General features: G+C 33.4%; 1 protein-coding gene and 1 pseudogene across 1 annotated transcript; one reads left to right on the top strand and one right to left on the bottom strand.

Annotated features, from left to right (window-relative positions):
• Nucleotides 1-236: 236 nt before the first annotated feature.
• Nucleotides 237-13808, bottom strand: LOC132555027 (E3 ubiquitin-protein ligase TRAF7-like; annotated as a pseudogene).
• Nucleotides 13809-14179: 371 nt separating this feature from the next.
• On the top strand, nt 14180-23573 carry LOC132555023 (3-ketodihydrosphingosine reductase-like). Its single transcript, XM_060219359.1, has 10 exons — nt 14180-14290; nt 16428-16517; nt 16669-16732; nt 17225-17286; nt 18456-18551; nt 19547-19738; nt 20323-20406; nt 20951-21034; nt 21689-21790; nt 22457-23573. Exons 1-10 carry the CDS (start codon nt 14180-14182, stop codon nt 22568-22570), a joined length of 999 nt encoding a protein of 332 aa, XP_060075342.1. The 3' UTR covers nt 22571-23573.
• The last annotated feature ends 729 nt before the right edge of the window (nt 23574-24302 follow it).

The following is a 24302-nucleotide window of genomic DNA, read 5'->3' on the forward strand; positions in this document are numbered from 1 at the left end:
TGTAACCTTTGATTTTCTGTGTCAACAATAAATACAGTGAAAAAATTTCCACGATTGTACTAAAGCATGGAATAAAAAATCGAGAAAATAGCAAAAATCTCATAATAAAGAAACACTTTGATAGTAAACCTCATTTTATTAATGTAGGAATTAACATATATTAGATTTGTTATCATAATAATATCTAAATCACACTAACAATACGAAATGTATTCAGATGGAAATATATCCCTGAATATATAAAAAACTTAGTTGTAAGTACTTAGTACAGAAAAACAATGCTGATGTAGATAATAAATTTATTTCATAGAAAATCTCTCCAAATACATGTTATAATAATACATTAGCAGTCACTCACACCTGGAATTATTTCTATTACTCATTACCAGCCTACAGGGACTGAAAATGATACATGTATCACTACTACAAACATTCAACTAGCAAACAAAATGAAATTCAAGCCACACACTTTTTTAAGTCCACAAATAGTGTTCCCTGATACATTACACAGACCATACCTTCTGATAATAAATATAAGTAGACTTTGATCATTATATAGTCTGTTTTGACCTTGAACTGTACGACCTTTATTTTCTTAAGTCTGCAAAGCAAAACCCATCTGCATCTGGAAATATTTGAAAACCTGTAAAAAGAAATTAAAAATATATCAGAAAGCTAACAGATAGTCAGAAGTTTTGGTTTATGTTGTCTTTAAAGTTATCAATAAGTATAATATATGTCTGTAATGTAACACATATCTACCTTGATCTCGTGGTCCTCGGAGCCTGATATGAGGTAGTCCCCCAGCAGGGTAAGGGTGTTAACACTGCCTTCATGACGTTTGAGGTTCTGGATAGGCAGCATCAACTCAAGACTCCATATCTGTAACAGAAATAATTCAACTGTGGCCACAATAATGATCGTAAGTCCATGTACTCTGTTAAGTACTCAAATTCAATTCATTTATCAGAAATTTATGCGTGATGGGTTTTATTTTCTATGACATATTTCTTAATTAACATTTTTGTAACAAACAAAGACTTTTAAAATGTAAATTTCCTTGCAGTGTTATACTGTGAAAGAAAATCAGACATGATCGATATAGAATGTTCAACTGTAGCCTCAGAATCACCTGTATGGCTTTATCAATGGAGCACGAGAAGAGAAAACGGCCTGAACGTGAGGAAATCAGACTGTTTATAGTCCCGATGTGACCTTGGAAAGATCTCGTATGCTGCTTGGTTTCAATGTCAAACACCTGAATGTTGTGGTTGTAAGTCCCTACCAAAAATTAAAACAGAGACATTAAATTTTCTAAAAGTTTTTAAAATATGTTCATACATGAATAGTTTGTGCTCATAGATAAAACTATTAGTCATATGTTAGATTTCAGGAAGTGCTGTCTCACAGAAAAGCAAAGAAGCCATTGGCAAGCCCTCAAAGTGATTCTGATTGGCCAATTGATGCATGCTGATAACTCTCACCATTATTGACTGGTCTGTAGAGCAAGAAAACAAAAATCTCCCCGAGGATGTTGCTGAAAGACTGCATATTGTCCCAATGTGTCCTTTAAACGACCCTATATGGTCATGTGACTCAATATGAAATAGTTGTATGAGCCGGTTGTAGGTACCTGAAGAAAAGTTGGTATATATGGACTGTCTCATTAATATGGACTCAAAAGTACAAGTAATTAAAGTTTTTATACAAGTTGTTTCAATTAAGAAACTGCGTGACCAACTGGTATATCAGACGGTATCTGTAGTCTGGCTGATAAGGAAGAGTGTACTGACCATTCTGATGTACAAGTACTATAAAAGTTGGCAATTTTGGTGGTGTGCTATCTTTCATTATTTTTGACGATGATACTGAACGATGTTCAACAGTAAACTAGAAAAGGAAATTAATTAAAGTTAAACATTAGCCAATTTATAGACATCACTTTTTGAAAAAAGTTTTGGTAAAATCATAAAAAGGTCTGAGTCATCAATAAAAAACAATTTTACTGATGTTAATCTAAATTTACAAGATTTAAATTTGATGAAATGCCAACACTAATCAATATTCCAATAAAGGAAACTGGGGCTAATAGAAAACAGAACACTTGTTAGTCTCAAAAGCAGTAAAGCTACAAAACATAAAGCATAACAGTTTCTTAAGACATTACCCAGGCATCTGATGATGTAGAATGTTTGTAAACAGGGGTTGTATATGTCTAAAAAAGCAGTTTTACCTGCAATTTTCATTTCTTCAATTTTATTTAACGTTTTATCGTCATTTTTCAAAAACTAAAAAAATGCAGTGAATATATACGTGAGTCTAGATCACCAATACTGTACAGTAGATAATTAAATCAGAAGAAAATTAAAATCTTCTACACAAGTACAACAAGGTAAGGGAGGTAATCTGTCTTACAGTAGATGTGGTCAAGTTAAGATTTATGAAACAAGTTATCAATAAATCTGATTAAAAAACAAAGCATTTTTAATGAAAAATATTGGTAAAAGAAACACAACAGTACTTTTGAAGCACTGCCTTGAAACAACTATACCATAACCTAACATTAATGCTTTCTTTGTACATGTCTCATCAGTATGTCTTTAATATACCCCCAGGATATGAACTTTACCCTTATCCTATTTTTGATAATAAGGAGACAGTAAAAATATTATGTTTCAAAGTAAACATAACCTCAAAGCCAGCTGTTATAAGGAATCATATTTACCTTAATATAATGATTATAATACATTGATATGATAAAACACACACAGGTTAAAAATCCTGCTATAAATTATGTATAACTAAACCATGACGATAACAAGATAAATTGCAAATTTCATTTCTATTTTGCCAAGTTTACTAAAAATGTGAAACTCTTTTGTATCAAACATACAGAACAACAAATGAATAGATATGTATCTAAATGGTTTTTTTATAGATCAATACAAATGTATCAATACATAATTGTGAATCATTAACATCCTGTAAAATAATCAACTTTTGTGAGATATTTATGTTTGTAATTTTGTGGTTAATCTTCATCCACAAATTCATATATATAAGGATAATAACCAGATAAAAATTGACATCAATTTAAGTACAAATGGATTTCGTAAAATATCCATGTAATCATGTGCCAATGAAAATACATGCTTTTTGTAAAACCATGAGTTTTGAGCATCACAAAAAACTTCATGACACAACAGTTTTATCAAAATCATTGAAACAAAATATTTGTGTTTTGTTTCCCAAGACATTTTGCCATAGGAGACTTTATTCCTATGTTCATTTAAAGCTATACTGTCCCACTAAGCAGAAAGTAACACAAACAAATATAGAATGACTATGTTCACAAAGATGTCTGTTTATGTGCTGACTTTACCTGCTATAACATACTGCTGTGTGATGGCCAGAGAGTACACTGACCCAAACGAGTGGTCAATCTTCCCCTTCAGATCAAACGTCCCAGTTGTGTCCCATATATCTATTGTGTTGTGTGACCCGCTGTATAGTCTGTCCTGTGAGTATGTAAATATTACAGTGTATAATATTGCTTTTTTTGCCTTTGTCACATACGGGCATGGCACAGACCCTTTGTCCAACAGGTCATAATACGTGCATATAGACAGCAGGGTTAGGAATTTGTATCGAGTTTTGTAAATCAAACGAAAGAAATAAAATCTGTTAAAGGCAAAACATAAAACTAACAATGTTAAAATCACTGAGAAGAAATTCTCTACAAATCTGTTTTAACTTGGATCAGTTCATCCTGTATATAAATTAACAAAAGTGTAATGATTTTATACTTCTGAATTATTTCCCTTGGCAAGAAATACATTTTATCATTCTTTATTCTGTGATGCCACGCTACAAACAGTAATTCAAGAATTACAAGAAGATATAGCGTAAGAGAGACCAAGAATTTCTGCTGTTTTCATTATTTCTAACATAATAAACTACAAATTTTTTGACAATTGCAATTGTGTTAAACATACCATAAGGTGTGTTTTGTATATGGCATAAATCAGAAGACTTTAGATATTTGAGTGAAACTGGTGGTATTACATGTACAAGATATTTAAGGGGATGACTAACCTTTGACCTGTTAAGGCACAGAGCTCTCACCCAGTGGTGTAGTCCTGATATTGTGTGTTTATGAGTCAGTGTCTTTGGTTCCCAGACCTGCACACAAGAGTCCAAACAGAAAATAATAATAATACAACAACAACAACAACAAGAAATAGTGTAAATAATTCCTTTGAACCAAAGCGAAGAATAAATAATTCTGGAGAGATTGTTTACTAACAATATCAAATCAACATACAAATAATTGAGGTTGTGAGATTATTATAGAGAATAATGTTGTGAAACCTGTTGCCAGTCCACAGCTGTACGTTTCAGTCTGTTAAAGGTTCTACCACCAACCACAGAGTAGCATTTCAATTTTAATGCAATGAAAAAAAACCCCAATCTTTAATTATTTCTGAAACAATTCTTATCTATAGATTTTACATTTTGTGTACACTGTTGAAATAGCCAGGAGCCTTAATTTTCTCAGCTTCATTTAATATAGCATAATATTGATATAGATTGTGTTTCTGGTAGTTTTCTGGCTGACCATGATAATGGTAAAACTTTTATGAGTGATAATTTTTACAGAGTCAGTAAACATGTACAAACCTTGATGACAGAATGTGATGAAGAGAAGAGGTAGTCACCGACCAGTACCATGGCTGTGATAATATTATCATGAGCATTCTGGAAATAGAAATATCTATCATAGTATGGAATTATGGGTGTATATAGTCGATCTTATTGTAGTTTCCTTTCATATGAAATTTATGAAACAAGTTGGAATTTTCATTTTACAAAGCCTCTGGTGACAAGTTCCATAAATCTCAAAGAAAATGAAAACAAATGTAGCATTCTGTTGATCATATATCTTAGATTTTAAGAAACTTACACAAAGTCTATTGTTCTCACGCTATATATCTTTTCTGTTTGGTGACATCATGATGCATGTAATACCATGATGCTACACTATCATTACGAAAGTAATGGAAACCTTCTGTGAATCAGTACTCCACTAGGTCAGTTTACATATGTATAACACAAACAATTATGTACATTTTTGTAATTGTAAAATATCGGTAATGGGGCTATCACACGATGGGACAAAATCTGGATTGGAAATATGTGAGGTTTTGTCCCCTGCTGGGGAATATGGCATGTACGCATGTGTGTGAAACAAAAACAAAGCATTTATACCTGGCATACCAAGGTCTGATCATCTCAACTTCTTTTTCATTCTCTGACTAAATTCAGAACATTTCTGTCTATCCTTAAGAGAAGCTAGAAGCTGTTCATTTTCCAGCATGTAGATGGCTATAGTCTGGACATTTCAAGAATCCTAAACAAGATCAGTGCTATGGTGAGAACTGGTTCTACATTCTATAGGTTCCAAAGCAGTTCAAGATAAACTGTATCCAAGCTTCAGTTCAGGACAATAATTCACAATGTTAAATTGAAGGTTCATGATCCAATGTTTCAAGCATTTTGAAAGGTTTTTTTCTATCAAAAGTAACAAAGACATTAATTTTGAAGATTTGATTTAATTTGAAAAGGGACCAAATAGATTTTTCTCTTTTCTGGAATAGCAAGAGTAACCATATTTGTAGTGTGATAATACTCCTGATTGTATACAGCGAAAGTAAATTAGTGATATACTTAGAGAGACTCAATACTTCAAATCTAAATCTAAAAATTTAAATAACATTCCTGGCCTACTTAGGTGGATATGGTTTTGGTTGTATACTGTTAAATATCCTATAAACAGTTATGATCGTTAAACAATGGTTAGTGGGTATGATTTACACTATAATTAACTCATGTTTGGATTTTTTTTCTTACCTCAACATGTGAATGTTCTGTGAGTAACTCCATATTCCACGCCCTGATAGACATGTCACTGCCACCAGTATACAGCATGTCTCCACTAGCAACCATAGTGTGGACCTGTCATCAACAGTTTATTACATCATCAAGTCAACATTTTACTTATTTTTTCATTTGAGAAAAACAGATATTAGAATTAATTGGGAGCTTTTTATTGTTTTTATATTTTGTTTGGAGTGGGGAAAGGGAATTTGGCATTTTGCGTAAATAATTCTTTTTTGTCATTCATAATCATCAGAAAACAAAACCTTGGATGTGGCTAATCTATCTTATTGAGGATCACAAGAATTATTCTAAAAGATTTTAGTGATACAACATCAGCTATCTATCTGTAACCCAAAGATTCTCTGTATATAAGTCTACCTTAACAAGTTTCTCTCTGATTTAAGATCACTAATATTAAGTTAACTTATTTGAACAGATTAGGTCAAATATTAAGATTTTTTTCCTCATTTACAAAAATAACACAGTGATAAACTAGTAAAACCAAACTTTAATGTATTTGATGGACCACTAGATTCAAGAGCAGGCCAATCTTGAAGCTATTTGTGGAATTTCTAAATTTTCTATCACTCTAACTTTCAGTAACCTTACCACTTTGCTGTGGCCCTCCAGGGTTTTGATGCAGCCCTTGGACAGAGTCTCCATGTCCCAAACCTTCACGAGACCATCAGCTCCAGAGCTGCACAACTTCTGTCGCTGTGTAGCAAGGCACCATACCACATCCTTGTGTCCTCTGCATAATAGCAATTCAAACCAAAATCAGCTCTTTTTCCTACTACATATAGTGAAATAACTTAATACCTGGTATATGTATGGTTTATGCATCAAAACAAACTTATGTATTTCATTAGAAAAGAATCTTTAAGGAACACAATACAATCATCAGTCATCAGTAATTAAGTATTAAATTCCTCGTCAAAATGGTTCATCATTCAATTTTAAAAACAGGAAAATTTTGAAAATGCCCTTACTCTTTTTTATGCAAACCAGAATCTGATCAGGTTTAGAACATGTTACTTTGATAGTCGTGGGGTATATCGGTATATGAACCAAATCTTACCTCAAGGTCCCGATGCACTTGAATTGGAAAGGCATCTCCCAATCCTCCGCCTTCAACGGAGACCCTGGTGGGGATTTGATCACGGGAGCAGCACCTAGACATTTAATAGAAAATATCCCAGTATACAATTATGCAGTTATTACCTTTCTAACCTTCTCTGAATCTGTAACATAATAATCATCATTCACATGTTATTCATTTGTCATGTTGTGGTAAAAATAAATTTCAAAATACAGAAATAAGACACCAGCAAACAATTTCTAAATATATGTTGTATTTTGCAATGAATTGTCTATATTTTGCAATTCAGTAGTACATCCTCTGTGTTACCTAATTTCTAATCTTCATGACTTTAACTGTTCATAACAAATACATAATTATCATGTCTTTTATCTACAATGACCTACTTGAACTACTGAAGCGGTGCCTGACTGCTGCCTCCTGAGAGTTACCAGGTGACCCTGTTGACCTTCGATTTCGTCCCCCACTCAGCATCTGTTCCACCAGACCTTGGAGTTGTTCATACTTTTGCTGTAGGGCCAGCAGATTACTGTACATAAACAAATCCAATATTTGAAGTATGACTTGGAATTTAAACAATCTCATGACTTAATTTGTCATTACACCTTCTGGTTCTTACCACTATATTTATTTACATAGTTCGTTGTATTGGACTGTGACAATCTTGAAACGGAACAAGAAAAAGCATAATAGTTCCAACTGTTAAAGCCTTAACTATTTAAAGAACAATACGCACTTTGATTTATTTATGTGACTGAAATCATCAAACTATTATATACAGACCTTGTGCAGGCTGAGAGCTGTTTCTGCATATTTTCTCTTCCTCCTTCTAATAACTCAATCCGCTGTGTCAGCAAACCTACTTCTTCCTTCAATTCTTTGTTATTCTCCTCTAATATACGGTTCTGCAGCATTGGAAAAAAAAATGTCTAAAATCCTAATCCATGACACAGAATGACTTTATCAAAAGACAATAGAGGGTATCCTATAATAGTAATTACCAGAAACTACAGATACTTACTTGAAGTACATTCAGTATATAAACTTTTTCCTTCCAAATTCTCAAAACATAAGCTATTCTATAAAAGGCAATCTTCAGCCTATCTCTAAAACAGTTTCCAAGAACATCTTCAGCTATCATCATTTACTTTATTTATTTTTTGGAAATATAAATATAAGAAATATAAATGATAATAAGATTGATATGACAGATACAGAGAGTTTTAAAAAAACAGGCAAATGTATTAGCTTTAACAACTAAAATTGATACTTTTAGTAAGAATTTCTGTAAATTTCCATTCTTTTACATGTTCCTGTTTAATTCATATATGTTTTCATAAATACAAATTGTATCATCACAATTGTTTTAGCTCATTTTGAAAACTGAAAATTACATTTGTGATTTACTATGTCCTTTCTGGTACCCCTAAAACCTTCTTTCCCTGCCGTTTCTGGTACCCTAAAACCTCCTTTCCCTGCCGTTTCTGGTATCCTAAAACCTACTTTCCCTTCCCTTTCTGGTACCCTAAAACCTTCTTTCCCTGCCCTTTCTGGTACTCTAAAACCTCCTTTCCCTGCCGTTTCTGGTATCCTAAAACCTACTTTCCCTGCCGTTTCTGGTATCCTAAAACCTACTTTCCCTTCCCTTTCTGGTACCCTAAAACCTTCTTTCCCTGCCCTTTCTGGTACCCTAAAACCTACTTTCCCTGCTCTTTCTGGTACCCCTAAAACCTACTTTCCCTGCCCGGTACCCTAAAACCTTCTTTCCCTGCCCTTTCTGGTACCCTAAAACCTACTTTCCCTGCTCTTTCTGGTATACCTAAAACCTACGTTACCTGCCCTTTCTGGTACCCCTAAAATCTACTTTCCCTTCCCTTTCTGGTACCCTAAAACCTTCTTTCCCTGCCCTTTCTGGTACCCTAAAACCTACTTTCCCTGCTCTTTCTGGTACCCCTAAAACCTACTTTCCCTGCCCTTTCTGGTACCCTAAAACCTACTTTCCCTGCCCTTTTTGTTACCCCAAAAACTTTTTTCCCTGCCCTTTCTGGTACCCTTAAACCTACTTTTCCTATCCTTTCTGGTACCCTAAAACCTACTTTTCCTGCCCTTTCTGGTACCCTAAAACCTACTTTACCTACCCTTTCTGGTACCCTAAAACCTACTTTACCTACCCTTTCTGGTACCCTAAAACCTACTTTCCCTGCCCTTTCTGTTACCCCTAAAACATACTTTACCTAACCTTTCTGGTACCCCTAAAACCTACTTTCCCTGCCCTTTTTGTTACCCCACAAACTTTTTTCCCTGCCCTTTCTGGTACCCTTAAACCTACTTTTCCTATCCTTTCTGGTACCCTAAAACCTACTTTACCTACCCTTTCTGGTACCCTAAAACCTACTTTACCTACCCTTTCTGGTACCCTAAAACCTAAAACCTACTTTACCTGGTACCCCTAAAACCTACTTTACCTGCCCTTTCTGGTACCCTAAAACCTACTTTACCTACCCTTTCTGGTACCCTAAAACCTACTTTCCCTGCCCTTTCTGGTACCCCTAAAACCTACTTTTCCCATCCTTTCTGGTACCCCTAAAACCTACATTTCCTGCCCTTTCTTGTACACCTAAAACCTACTTTCCCTGCCCTTTCTGTTACCCTAAAACTAATTTTCGGTCAGACTTTCACTAAGTTCTAGTATGGCAATTTTCAACAAATAAGGATGTGATCTTAATATACTAGGGCCAAGAAAAATGGGTTATAGACACTCATCCTTTTGAAATCAATGGTTGTTAAAAGCTTTGAACCTCTCTCTAGATAGAGGCATACAATTTTCTACCTATGGAATATAAGTGATACAAACTTTCAAGAATGCTTATTGTAAATTAACTCTAAATTTTAAAAAATTCACAAAGAAAAACTCTTGTCTTTAGATATGAAATCTCTGATTAATTCCTGATCTCAACTAATTAAATGTATGCTCAATTTTAGAATCAATTAATTGGTACAATTTCCTCATATTGATTTCAATTATTTTCCAATATCAGCTCATCACTATTTTTAGAGTGAACTGTTTACCTGTTGATGGAAATCTTTAATGCTAACACTTTTCTGGAGGCCTCGGTATCCACATGTGGTGTCCTCATGATTACGAACTTCTTCAGCAGTCCCCACAAACTCACATCCTGCAAAACCAAACATACTTTACCATGTGTTTGTATTATTTTATAGACAATTGTCAATGAGAATCATTTAGGGCTAAACAATTGCCTAAAAAGTGTATATACAGGATGATGTAATTCACGGTCACACTCAAAGGCAACATTACAATGCAATAATATTGATACGTGGGTTAATGACCAAATATGTAGGCTGTCTTTATTGTGAATAAAATAGTTATACATGTAACCATTCCATTCCATATCAGATTGATTTTAACCTAAAGGATACATTTTTACCTATAGTGTCAACTTCTATATTTATCAAATTATACTGCAACAGCATGTAAATAACTAACACAGTATATTTGTTTATTTTTGATGACTTAATAATTACAGAGTGTACCTTTATTACAGTGTCCACAAGGTGTGAAATGACACACCTCTAGATGTTGATCAAGTTCCGACTTTCTAAATCTGCCACATCGACCAGAATTATTTGGACATGGTACCGGGGCATACACACAGTTAGCCTCATGTTCTTCTCTTTTACCTACAAATTAAAATTGTAAAACTTTGAAATTATATAACTCAAACTTCAAAACAATGAGGAACCTAAACAACATATTTCTCTTGTCACTATGGTCTGGCCACTTTGAAGGAATCCTTTGAAATAAACACTAAAAAATCTAGAATGAATTTCATTTCACATTAAACATGATTTACCAGCTGGGAGTTACCATTAAATATGTGTATTGTATGTTGATCAAGTCAACTTTGTACCTGAAAAAGGAGTATACAGGAGTCTATGCAGACAGCAAAATTTTCAATTCAGGTACATTTATTATGCATACCCTGGTATGTAAATACATGCAACATGCTTTGCAGAGAAAATGATCGCAACTGTCAAGTTTCTTGATGAAAGACATAACATTATTTAATCTGTATTAAATTGGTTTAGTTTATAGTTACTTTACATCCTATAAATAGGCAGGCCATTTAAAGAGTTTTGGCCATGATTTGGCCACATAAACAGTAGCTAAGATGGCAGACATTTTTCATATGAACCCATTTTTTCATGATATCCTTGATTGAAAATAAGATATTCTACTTTAACTTAACACTACATGTCTATATACAAAAACTTGGGCAAATAAAACTGTTTAAAGTAAATAAAATCAGTGGAAAATCTGTATTGAAGGATCTTGAGTTAGAAATATTCAATTGTACATGGATGTATATCTCAGAATACATGATTGTGGTAAGAGCAGCTGTTACTGCTATTCTATAACATTTTTGTATATAACATGGAATGTGATTATACAGGTGCTCAAGATTTTTCATGATTTTGGCTCCTCAGTTTTGGAGGTATGAAACTGTTTTGCGACAGAGCTATTTACCCACGTACACATGACACATGTACATGTTTTGGAACATTTTCGTCAGGTTGGTAATGTCAACAGAATAGAAATTCTTATAACACAACTAGAAGTATTTGGTAGATTAGAGTGTGACGTTTCGATGACTACACAGTCACTTTCATCAGACTAAATGTGAATGACATAATGTCTGATGAAGATTACTATTTAGTTGTTGAAACGTCACATTTAATCTCCTACTGGTTGTGTTATAAAGAATTTCTACTCTATGTGTAAATGCGTCAAGAATCATAACATATGCAAGAGAATTATGCAAATATCCCTGTCTAATTAATGAAATATATGAATCCCAGCAACACTTCAGCAGTAAAAGCATATAAAATTACTGACTTGAGGGATTCTGAGCCTCGAGATTCCTTTAATTTTTCAATATGAAAGTACATGTATATGTCAAGTATGTGCTTTGATTGGCCATATGTGGTACAGGAATGATGCAATAGTAATATTTGCATACAAAAGTCCAGATATTTAGGTGTACATGAACTTGTCAGAGTACAAGAAAGAATTTTTAATGCATAATTTACAATATTAAGATTGTCTCCGAAGCAGGATGATACAGCTGATATAGATGGATATAGTATGGGTGTGTGCAGAAGTGGGGCATGCTGTAAATATTAAAAAAAGTAACATGTTCTGTTTTGTTAACATTGTGGTTACAACAAGTTCATGAAAGAAAAAACAGCCATTTAACACCTGTGGTTAACTACATACACAAAGGCCAAACAGTATCCCGGCAAGTTATAATCTTCATTCATTTTTGCTGTCATCTATCTGGAGGGGATTGTTTGGACAGAGACATCTCTGTGCAGTGTTTCTTAGTATGTAAATAAGAGTATGGCTATGAGCCTAGTAATTAAAAATATGCGCATTCACAATACTATGCTAAAGGGGGCAGATTCTGCTTTCACCATTTCTGTGTGCCGAGAGAGATGGGATACTGTAGACTACATACATTATTGAATGAGCAGTTGTGTTCACCTCATTGGAAAGTCTATTCAATCTTTACCAATAATTGATAATGGATTTTAATCAATTTCCAATCACTATTAAGTGTATTACAGTGTATCTAGCTGCAGAAAGTTAACACAGACTGACCTAATAAAATGTGTTCCTGACAGCCACTTGGGTCTAAAGTATGGTGACCACCATTAGTTTCTGTCACCCCATATCGGCAATGGATTAACAAGTCTTCAATCTGTCCAACCACAATTCTGGGGGAAAAAAGTTTCACGTCACAAAAAAGGTAAAAATAAATATTTTCCTGTATAGCTATTTTTTTTCTCATTTTTAAACAAAGCACTCTTAATGTCTTGACATCATTCTGAAAAAAAGTGACTATTTCTAATATCATTGTTGGAATGCTGATTTTTTTTCTTAATTATTTTTATACAAAAGGATTGCAAGTTCTGATGTTGATAGATTCCAGAGAATATAAAAAGTTCATCATGACAGAACATCAGACGAATTTAGAACTAAATATAGTCTGAAGATTTCTATCTCTGCTATTTTGTTTTTATCTTAGTCTTCAGACTAATGTATATATGTAGTGCATATGTGCATATATATACCCTTACATTACATGAATATATTCAAAGTATTATCTTCGGATAATATACCAGTGCATGTAACATTAAATTTTTCTACAAAACACTTAATTTTTTTTTCTGTACATCCGCCTGGCTATCGCGCCGTGCGGGTATGCCTAATGTGCAGGAAATTAATATACGAGTCTCAAAGGCACTGTTGTTTTGTAAACTGAAATTCTTTGGCCGGTACTGTATACAAATAAAGTTCTAATAATTCACCTGTTGACAACAAGCTGTTTTATGTCGCACAGTTGACTGTCTATTGGACAGCGGGTGACTTTGAAGGCACATTTTCTACAGAAAGTGTGACCACATTTAACACTAATCACAGGATCGTGGTACAAACGTTTACACACAGTACAGTTCAGATGTGGTGATGGTTCTTCAACCACTAACACAGGAAGCTGATTTTCGATTTCGGAATCCTCTGTCAATCGTTGAACCGGATTTTTTGTGGCCGGTTTGTCATCTTTGTCAAGTTTGTATGTTTCTGAAAGAAATGCCATTTGTTTCACATCTTCTGTTGATGTTTAGATTTCGAACACATCAGCATCTACATCCAAGTGTACTTTCCAGATTTCGATGGTATTTCCCCTCGCAGTTCATGTTTCATCTTCCTTGTCTTAACAATATACGAATCAGCGTTAATGAAATATTTTGATAATAAAGTAATACACATTGCCATAAACATTTAGAAGATCCAAACTCATTTGGGTGCGTTCGATAAATAATATTTTGATTACGGGCCAAAGCATAACGATACTGATACGGTAAATGGACGTTATTGAAGAAGAAGTAGTGCATTGTATTAATCTTCTACATATTCATCAGTTCATATGACTATAGTTTTGATTATCTACTTGATGTTAAACTTTGTATGCTTATTTCTGAATACGGCTTCCGGTTACCGTTTCATATTTTACATCTCTGAATTAAACATCCGGTGTAAGATTACTTATGACAGGAATGGATTGCTGTACTATAAGTTTAATCGTTGTCGTGTCAGTTTTTACACTGACCTTTATTTGGAACATCAGATGTCCAAAGAAAATGAAGCTTGACGGAACGCACGTGCTGGTAAGTCTCTCAACATGATAAACACTTGCTGAAAACGGCACTGCACATGGATGGGGTGAATTTGTGTACACCGGCCGGTCCCGGCCTAGATACCCGTACCCGTTAATTAAGAAATAATTAATATCTCGAGAACAAAAAATACAGTAAATCTCAAAATTTGCACATAAATGTACGTTAATATTCTCAAAATTTTTAAATTGAATGAAATAAGGTTAACGTTGAAATTATTTTAAATCGACGATTTGTTTTTTCAGGGAGTGAAAACTTAAACGCAGCACACAACCGTGACATTTTTCGACTTTTGTCAAATTACAGCTATCATACGGTTTGATTTAAGATTGTTAACAAACCAGTTTGACCCAGAAAAGAGGCATAATTTACATCTAATCTTGCATTTATTATGATCGTGGGTCGTTTGTTGACACTCGATCTCCGGACCCGTGAATAATGTGCAAAATGTGTAGAACCTTCCTATTCATAGTATAAGAAATAAGAATGTTACCGGGCTTAGCGAAGCGGACACAGTTCTACACGAAGTCCGTTTTTTTATAATTATTTATTAGATACGTTTGGTAATTCTGTGTTACCATGTCGCTAAAATAGTTCGAAATATGACATCCCTCTGCTTCACAATCAATTAAAATATCGAAATGTAAATTCTGAATAGTTTTCTTTTTCTTAAACTTACTCATTTTTTTCTTAAGAAATTTTGTAAAAATACCTTTGAAATACATTCAGCAAGATGCTGTCTCATACAATCTTTATCAAAATACAACTCTTGTCTCCCATTAACCCCATTGAAATGAAATTCTACCAAGTAAGCAATAGCAAAAACCCCACAATCAACCCCATTTGTTAAACTCACCTTCACAATCGCAAAAGCTGTCTATCATCCTCTAATAAGTAATCATGCTGATATATACCGTTTCCCTGAACTCTAGGAACAAAAATAGTTTCATCACTTATATACTGAACAAGATTATACATAAATGACCCCTGTTTTAACACTTACATCCTACTTTAAAAATTCTTTGGCCCTTTCGTATCACCCTTCCCCACACTTATGTAAAAAGTTTGTTTCCACAATTTTAGTTGCCCTGCATACATTTTTTCACGTTATAACAAACATGCATCAGACTTGAGGAGTGACCTCCCCCTAGCATGGGTCCGGGGGTCAAGTGTAAACAAACGACCCACAATCATAATAAATGCAAGGTTAGATATGAATAACACCCTGCTTCTGGGTGAAACTAATGTATTTACAATCAGATAGGTATAAATATTGTTTGGAATTTCAAAAAAATCTTAAATCAAACTATTTAATAGCTGTAACCAGCAAAAAATTTAAAAAATTCCACAGTTAAAAGCAGCATACAAGTTTTCACCCCCTGAGAAATACTAATCCTCAATTGAAAAAATCTTGATATCTGTATTAATTCATTCTATGTGCCAGATCTTTAAATCATTTAAGTAGATTTATGTAGATTTATTTGATTATTTGTTCTTGAGATATGAACTCTTTCTTAATTTCCTAGTACAGGTATCGGGTATTTACTCCCACACAGCACATGGCAACATATACAGTATCTTCTCAACATCCGTTCTGGACCATTCTGTACTTCAGACTGACCTTTTTTGTTGAAATATGTCACATAAACTATTGACATGCATGACTTTGCAAGTGCATGATTTTTGTTGCTTTCAGGAAGAAGGAAAATTGTGATTCGATCCATCCATCATAAAATATCATGTGTAAATATTTCCTCGACACACACATGTATTTCTTCTTAATACATTTTTGCATGTCAAACATCCTTCAAGATATATGTGATGAAATAATCTATCAATCCATCCTCGGATGCCAGTGTTTTGTTGTCATCTGTCAATCTTCCATTGTCAAGATCAAAGTTGAACAGCAGGGTTGGAAAGTCAACCAATCAGGATTATGCTGTGTTAGCTATACTAGGCATTAACTTATTTGACCTAATCAATACTTAAAATGTGTTGATCATTAAAATGATTTCAAGACTGATGCATTCAATTTCATCTAATTACTGTACATGTATATCTGATGTGAAAATTGTGAGCATCAACCTGCTTAAAATTTCTGTTAATCAAATTTTGAATTTCATTTCAGATAACAGGAGGTTCCAGTGGGATTGGGAAGGAGATAGCCAAGTTGGTGATCAGTCGAGGTGCTAAAGTGAGCATAATGGCACGCAATCAGGTACAAACACTACTATATTTTGAGTCCAGAAAGTTTTCTTATGGTCATCCATCAATCAAATTTAGACGTCTATCAGAAACAGAAAAAATTGGAAAATTTATCTTATTAAATTTGTTTCTACTTTAAGTTCATTGCTTTTATTTCCATTTAGAAAAAGCTTACTGAAGCCAAGGAAGAAATTGAAAGATGTAGGAAGTCTGAGAGTACAGAGGCAAGTATATACTTCAATGTGTAAATCTCTAGAGATATTGAGACAATCTCATGATTATTTTTATGAATAAGATTTGATAGAAATTGCCATTCAAATTTTCGTCTCATTCAGTATAAGTTTATATTACCAACTTTTGTTTTAATATTTCAATCTCTTTCTCTGAAAAAAAATTGATAATGGAAAATAGAAAATAAAATTCTTACCTATTCAGAAAACTTTATTATATATATGTACAAAATTATATTAAATATATGTTCAAAAATTCAAATCAAAATATTTCGAATATTTATCTTGTAAAATAGAAATTTCCATTTTTAGTTGTCTTTGTTCTGTTGACACTAAACCTGAAAGATAACCTTAGACCCCCATTTTGGCAATAAAAATAAGGCATACATCTATGTAGATTGACCAATATGATATTTAGCCAAATATCCCATTGAGTTGTATCAGTTTTGTGACCTTTTGTGAACCTTCCAATATTTTCTTCTTCAGGAAGTTGTCTGTGTGGTAGCAGATGTGGCAAAAGATGCTGAACTTGTAGAAAATGCTGTTTGTGAGGTAGGCAATATGGACAAGTCATTTTCAGATCATCTGACCTGAAGAGTCAGGATGACCTAAAGTCACTTTTTATCAATAAACATAAGGCCCTGGGTGATGATATTGGTCTGTATGATCAAGGGTCAAATATGGTCCTGTTGCATGATGGGATGGATTTGTTAAATGAATAAGCTGTACTTGCTTTTAAGGTCACAGGGATCAAATATGTCAAAATATTTAAACAACTTCTTTGTGATAACTAAAAGACCCAGGGTGCTGATATTGGACCTGTATGATGTTGGGATTGAGGGCTACCAAGTTTAATTATATGGATGACCTTGACCAACTTTCAAGGTCACAGGGGTCAAATGAGTTGAAATATTTGAACAACTTTTTAGGTCACCTGAAACGAAGTCTCATGTGACCTATTGTGATTGTCTTTTTTCTGGTGCTGTGCATCATCTCTTGTTGTGCGTCGAAAACAATTTATATTTTCAACTTATTTTCAATAACCAAATGGCCCAGAGTCATGTTTGGCATGCTGGGATAAAGGGCTACCAAGTTTATTCAAATGAATGACCTTGACCTATTTTCAAGGTCACAAGATTCAAATGCGTTAAAATCTTTAAACGACTTCTTCTCAATAACCAAAAGGCTCAGAGTGCTGATAATCAGTCCATAGCATACTGGAATGAAGGGTTACCAATTTGTTCATGTGATCATTTTTTTTCTTTTTTAAAGATCAGATGTGTTAAAATCTTAAGACAACTTCTTCTCAATAACATAAAGGTCAATTTATTTAGACCTGTTTGACCTCTGTCATTAATAGATCTAAATAGTCAAATGACCGATAAGGCCTGTAAGCCTCTTGTTTGCTTGTGTTTTCTTTATAGCCATAAATTTCTCTTTATGAAATATGATTATTCTTGAAGAAACCTAGTATCTATGTTCATGGCAAGCTGTCTTCGGCTTCATGCGAGTTATGTCTCAGTGTTCTGTCAACATTTCAATCAGTTTTACTGGGTAGTTTGATACTTTACATTAATCAGTTCTGTCTACTTTCATTACTCAGAACTGCATGGTTACTACAGTCAGTAAGACATAATTTGACAATAAACAAACATTACAACAGGGGTGTACAATTCCAGTAGTTTGATAATGCCAACTGTTAAAATTTAATATTTACATAGGCAGAAAGGCAAAATGGGCCTGTCCAGATGTTGGTAAACTGTGCTGGATTTTCCATCAGTGGAAGATTTGATGATCTGAAACCAAGTGATTTTAAGGTAAGTTTGGATCACATATATCTATTACCAGTGTACAAATGTTCTCTATGGAGATTATCAAATGGAAGCTCAAATATTTCTGATAAAATAGATTTGAATCATGGCATAAATTTCTGAATTTCTTTCATTATTGTAATCTATTGTTTTATTGAAACATTTTGAATTAATGCCTATTGCCATCATATTTATATTCATAATCAGCCATGAAATGAAAGTTCTATCACCTTAATGTGAAAATGAATGATGTTCATGACTGATGATACATCAAGCTGAATTTTTAGCTCACCTGGCCTGTTCGCCAAATTTTTCCTTTAAACAACTTCTTCTCAATAACCAATGGACCAAATGTTTTGGTATTTTGCTGGTATGTTCCCAGGATGAAGTTTATGAAAAGAAATGACCTTGACCTATATTCAAGGTTAAGGGATCAAATTTGTTGAAACCTTTAAATGTTTTGGCATATTTGGCAAAGTTTGCAAAAAAGACATGACCTTGACTTTTATTCAAGGTCACAGGGGTCAAATTTGTTAAAACCTCTAAACAACTATTGTTCATGAACTGATAAGCCTAGATGCATAATATTTGGCTGTATACCAGATAAGTGCTACACACCCATTGGGCCTCTTGTTTAACATAAAATTTGAAACTTCACTATAATACCCCAACCAAACCATTAACCATACAATTATCTTTAAATGTGAAAATTAATAATTTGTCTTATATCAGGAGGAACTGATGAGAGTTTTTGTTTCACATGATATTTATGAAATGAGTCTGAGTTATTACTTATTCTTGAAAAGCACCTGTTTGCTGTGGAGCTAATTTGTAAAAAAAAAAGAAAATATTTTAAGGTGACCTCTGTATCTGTGATCTCCAGTGTGAAATCACAATCAAATGTGAAAGTGTGTGACATTTATTATGTTGCGATACTTGTACATCATATGGCATCAGCATGATCAATTAGCCTGATTAAAATACTATGACATTTTTAACAGAACCAAATGGATGTGAACTATCTTGGGACTGTTTACGCTACCAAAGCTGTGATGGAGTCCATGAAGACACTTGGCTGTGGCCGCATCGTCTTTCTCTCCTCTCAGGCTGGTCAGATAGGACTGTTTGGTTACACCAGCTACTCTCCTGCTAAGTTTGCTCTCACAGGGCTGGCACAGGCTCTTCAAATGGAGGTAAGATAAATCACATTAGAATTTGTTTCTAATGTGCTTGAATGCAGCTTTGATTCTTTGAGTAAACACATGCATTTCACTGGTACACTGCTTTGGACATTTCAGTTTTCCAAGTGTTTTGACCAACTTTATTTCTGAAATGTTGTGATTTTCATAAAACAGTGTTCCTATCAAAATATACATTGTATTTCTACAGTCAATTTTTACTGCAAGTATGAATAAAATATATAATGAAGTGATACATTTTGCAAGGGAGCACTATTTGGAATGATTTTCTTTACTGAATAAATAAAATTATACGTGCTTCTATTCCATAATATGATCTCTGTTGACCTGGTGGGACTTTGTTGGGCATAAGTTAAGAACTGTATATTCTGCGATGGAAATTTTACATTGGAGACCCACTAAGAATGCATATGTACTGAAATCGGAAATACATGTAACTACACATACAGTTATGAGTTATGCCCCTTTGATTTTGATAGATTTGTATAAAAATATAAGGTCAGTGTTTGGCCAATGTTTGGAGATGTAAATTGTTAGCATTTACTATGTTTGATTGTCAATGAGATGATTATTTTTAGGTGAAGCCGTACAATATCCATGTGACATTATCCTTTCCTCCTGACACAGAGACTCCTGGATATAAAGCTGAATTGGAGGGGAAGGTAGGATTTTGAAAATCAATACAGCTTAGCACCATTCAGTTTCCATATCAGTGTTGGCACTGTATTATTTGAGAAAACAATATTTTTCCACTTTAAATAGTTAGTATATTTACTATTCATACTATCAATATTCACAACAAGACCTAATGGAGTGTGAAGTTCTCTGTAGAGAAGACAATCCTACATATCCTACATTGTGAAGTTGTGATCCTAACCTCATGGTTGATAGATATTTTGAAAATACACACCAAAAAAATCTATGGTGAGGAAATACTGTTATTACTTCAATAACATTACAAGAAAAATGAGAGTAATGTCACATTACCTCTATTTTAAATCATTTCATCTTTCCATATACTTCATTTTGTAAACTCTCTTTCAATGCTTTTCTCAATAATGATAACTGCGGTTGTTATTCTTTCAACATGATAGAAATTATCTCCAAAAATAAATTTGTGAAAAATCATTGAAATATCAATTTCTTGCAACTTTCTGTTCAAATACTTTAAAAATCAGAGATATTTTTATTTTTGGATCCATACAGCCAAGAGAAACTGTCCTAATATCAGAGACCTCAGGAGTATTCCAAGCAGATGTAGTGGCCAAAACAATTGTGGAAGACAGCTTGGTATGTGATGTCTGAACACAGTACTAGTATTCTTGATTATATCATATTTGAGTCCTTTTTAATGTAATATCCTGTTTAATGTAATGTCACATTTGATGTTAGAATTATACTGTTTAATGTAATATGCTGTTTAATGTAACATCCTGTTTAATGTAATGTCACATATGATGTTAGAATTATATTGTTTAATGTAATGTCCTGTTTAATGTAATGTCACATATGATGTTAGAATTATATTGTTTAATGTAATTTCCTGTTTAATGTAATGTTTTGTTAATATCATGGTTGATGCAACATTCTTGTTCACGTTATGTCCTTGTTTACTAAATTGTCTTGGTAATATATTTTCCTGCTGGAATCTTTTGTGCAATTATGTTTATTGTAAAGCAGCCCTTAAAAAAGTAATTGATGAAAATATTTAAAGGTTCATTTTACATGTATAATGTATTTTTATTTACAACTTTTTAAATCAATTACTCATGTTTATGCCATGTATGTATATATTTTTCTCATCGCCACCCTCTGGCTTACATTTTATCTGCAGAAACAAAGAAAATTGATAAGTATCATTTCATATCAAAATGTTTTCTTCTTCTTAGTTAAGCTTTTACCATTGTAAGAAAGTGATGTATCAGATGATACTGTTTGCTTCAGAGAGGACGGTTCCAGAGTTGGATAGGTTTGGATGGCTTTATGTTGGCGTGTATGACCTGTGGGATGTCACCGGTCACTTCAGTTATGGATGCATTGTCACAGGTATGTATTACAAACTACGCTACAGGAGAGAGAATGATCACAGATCACATTTGCTGCATTGAAAATTTCAGTATTTTTTTGTGTGTTTTTTATGTGGCAGAAAATGAAGTGATGGTTGAATGAGTGAGCTTTTAATCATACCTTTGCTGTGTTTCTTTAAATTAAGTACTACCTACAGGCCAGGGAACTATCAAAAATGGCACACTGTCTTGTCATGTGCAATGACATGATTACCTATCATCAAAGAAATTTTTAAATGTTTACTATGCTTCTATGACACAGATATGTCCTATGTTTGAGTGAATATTTTTGCTATATTTTTCCTCTAAATATATATGTCAGAAGTTGAAAATTTAATGGAACCTTTTTGAATATTGTTTAAAATATTCCACACATAAGAGAATATACAGCTATTGTTCACTACTGACATGAATTTCACACGCATAAGCAGTATTGCTGTACTCTCATACTTTTGAAAAACTATTGAATACCCTCTACAGGGCAGGTAGATGGCTAGTGTTGGCATCAGTGGAAACTTTGATCAGAAATTAAATGGAAAATGACATTATGGAAACACATCATCTTCAATTGAATTTTGTGGAATTTAGATAAAAAAAATTATGACCTAAATACAATAATTGATCAAATGTATTTCTTTTATTCCAGATTGTGACAGCAAGTGTTTTCCGCTTGGTATCCTTGTTTTATCTCACTCACTTTGATGGTATTGTCAGCAAGTGCAAGAAAGAAAGAGATGCAGAGAAGAAAAAGACTTCCTGATGAAGGAAAATTTTTTCCTCGCCGGAAGGCAAACATTCAGAGAGATGATTACACATGACCTATTTATGATGATGTATTGACATTTAACTATTTAGAGGAATAGCAAGTAATATTGCAGTTTATTTGCAGTGAACTGTTTCATGGGTGAATTGATGTTATTCGTTTTGAACCAACAAAGTTGGCAGGTTAGTGTATTATAAGGTTCAGTATTCACAACGATTGAAAAAAGTAGTGTGTGGCAATCTCCTTTACCAAAATTAGTGCTTACAAATGTCATAGCTTTATGTTATAGTAATCAAAATGCCAGTTTGGCCATGGGTCTTAATGAAAATGCAATGCAAATAGAGCTAACTTATGGATGCCATGTGTCTTGGTTTACTGTCCTGTGATATAGCATCCTGATATCAAATAAGGTCACAGTGACTTTGTGTTTTTGTTTACATTGATTTTAGCTCAAATCATAGCATACAGGGTATTCAAAGTAGAATATATCATTAGGTATGTAGTGATATCCTGAAAATCATAATTAATAGTATGTCACGTACATTAATAGGTCCCTACACACTGGGTTTCATACTTCAGTGATTTTGGCTATTTTCCGGTGAACCATTTTCTTGTTGGAGTTTCTCTGATTCTTTTCAAATGTACGACTGAGTGGTGAGGATTTTGTTTTAGACTTAAGCTTGTCAATTCCATTTCTTGTTGAAAGTGGCTTGAAGAAAATGTACAAGCTATGGCATGATTGCATATATTTGGTTGTAATAAATGTCTATGTGTGTGTAATCAAGTAAACAAAGGAAGAAGAATGACTGACAGATAAATGAATGACAGAAGAAACAAACAGTTTGTTTTTCACTACGTTGATGTATGAGTTCTCAACCATCCTTATACATTTGTACATTCAAAAAATTTTAAATGGCCTTAATATCATAGCTCTATTTATATTTTTATATAAGATTTTTTTTTATATATATGAAATAATATAATATCATAGTGTAACACATTGTATGTAAATTCCTTTGTACGTTATATACTGTATATTTCTCAAAAAAATAAAATACAATTATGACTGCTATCATCATTTTGTGAAAACTTGAGTTTCTTATTAATTCCATGAACATTTTTGGATCTATAGGTAAAAAATCTCCCTGTTAACATAAAAGAATCTAGACTCCCTGAAATTATTCTGAGTGGTATGTTGATAATTATATTTTAATGAATAACTCAGGATCCATCTTTGAAATCCAAACTTCCCCCCCATAGGTACAAATTTCAGAACCAGTGGCCTATGTATAACAAAAGCTTGCATGCACAGTTGCCTTTTTTCAGTTGAAGACTTAAAACCCTGACCAATTACTAGACTATCAGTACATGATTGTTTGATGTTATTGTTAATCATAATATCAAAATTATACAATAGGCTACTTGTATCCTGTGATATTTTCCAGAGATCACAGGAGTGCAGACTTCCAAAAATATAGTCTCAAGACCAGTCAGCTATCTCACTATCACTTCTAAGATTGATAATGGCTTTAACTTTTATTCTATTTATGCTTTAATGTAGGCTCATGTCTATATCATACATACAAAAAAGACGGAATATGAAAGTCACTCTTCATTGTTGTTTGTTCTGATATAAAGTCTCACATTCTATAAACCAATAAACAGGATAGAGAAGTCTCTATTCATGGCTGTCTGTTTAGATATAAAGTCAAGTCCAGCTGGAAGTAAA

The sequence above is a fragment of the Ylistrum balloti genome, unplaced genomic scaffold (assembly GCF_031769215.1).
Source record: "Ylistrum balloti isolate Yb309-2 unplaced genomic scaffold, AGI_CSIRO_Ybal_v1 Utg370450, whole genome shotgun sequence".
NCBI lineage: Eukaryota > Metazoa > Mollusca > Bivalvia > Pectinida > Pectinidae > Ylistrum > Ylistrum balloti.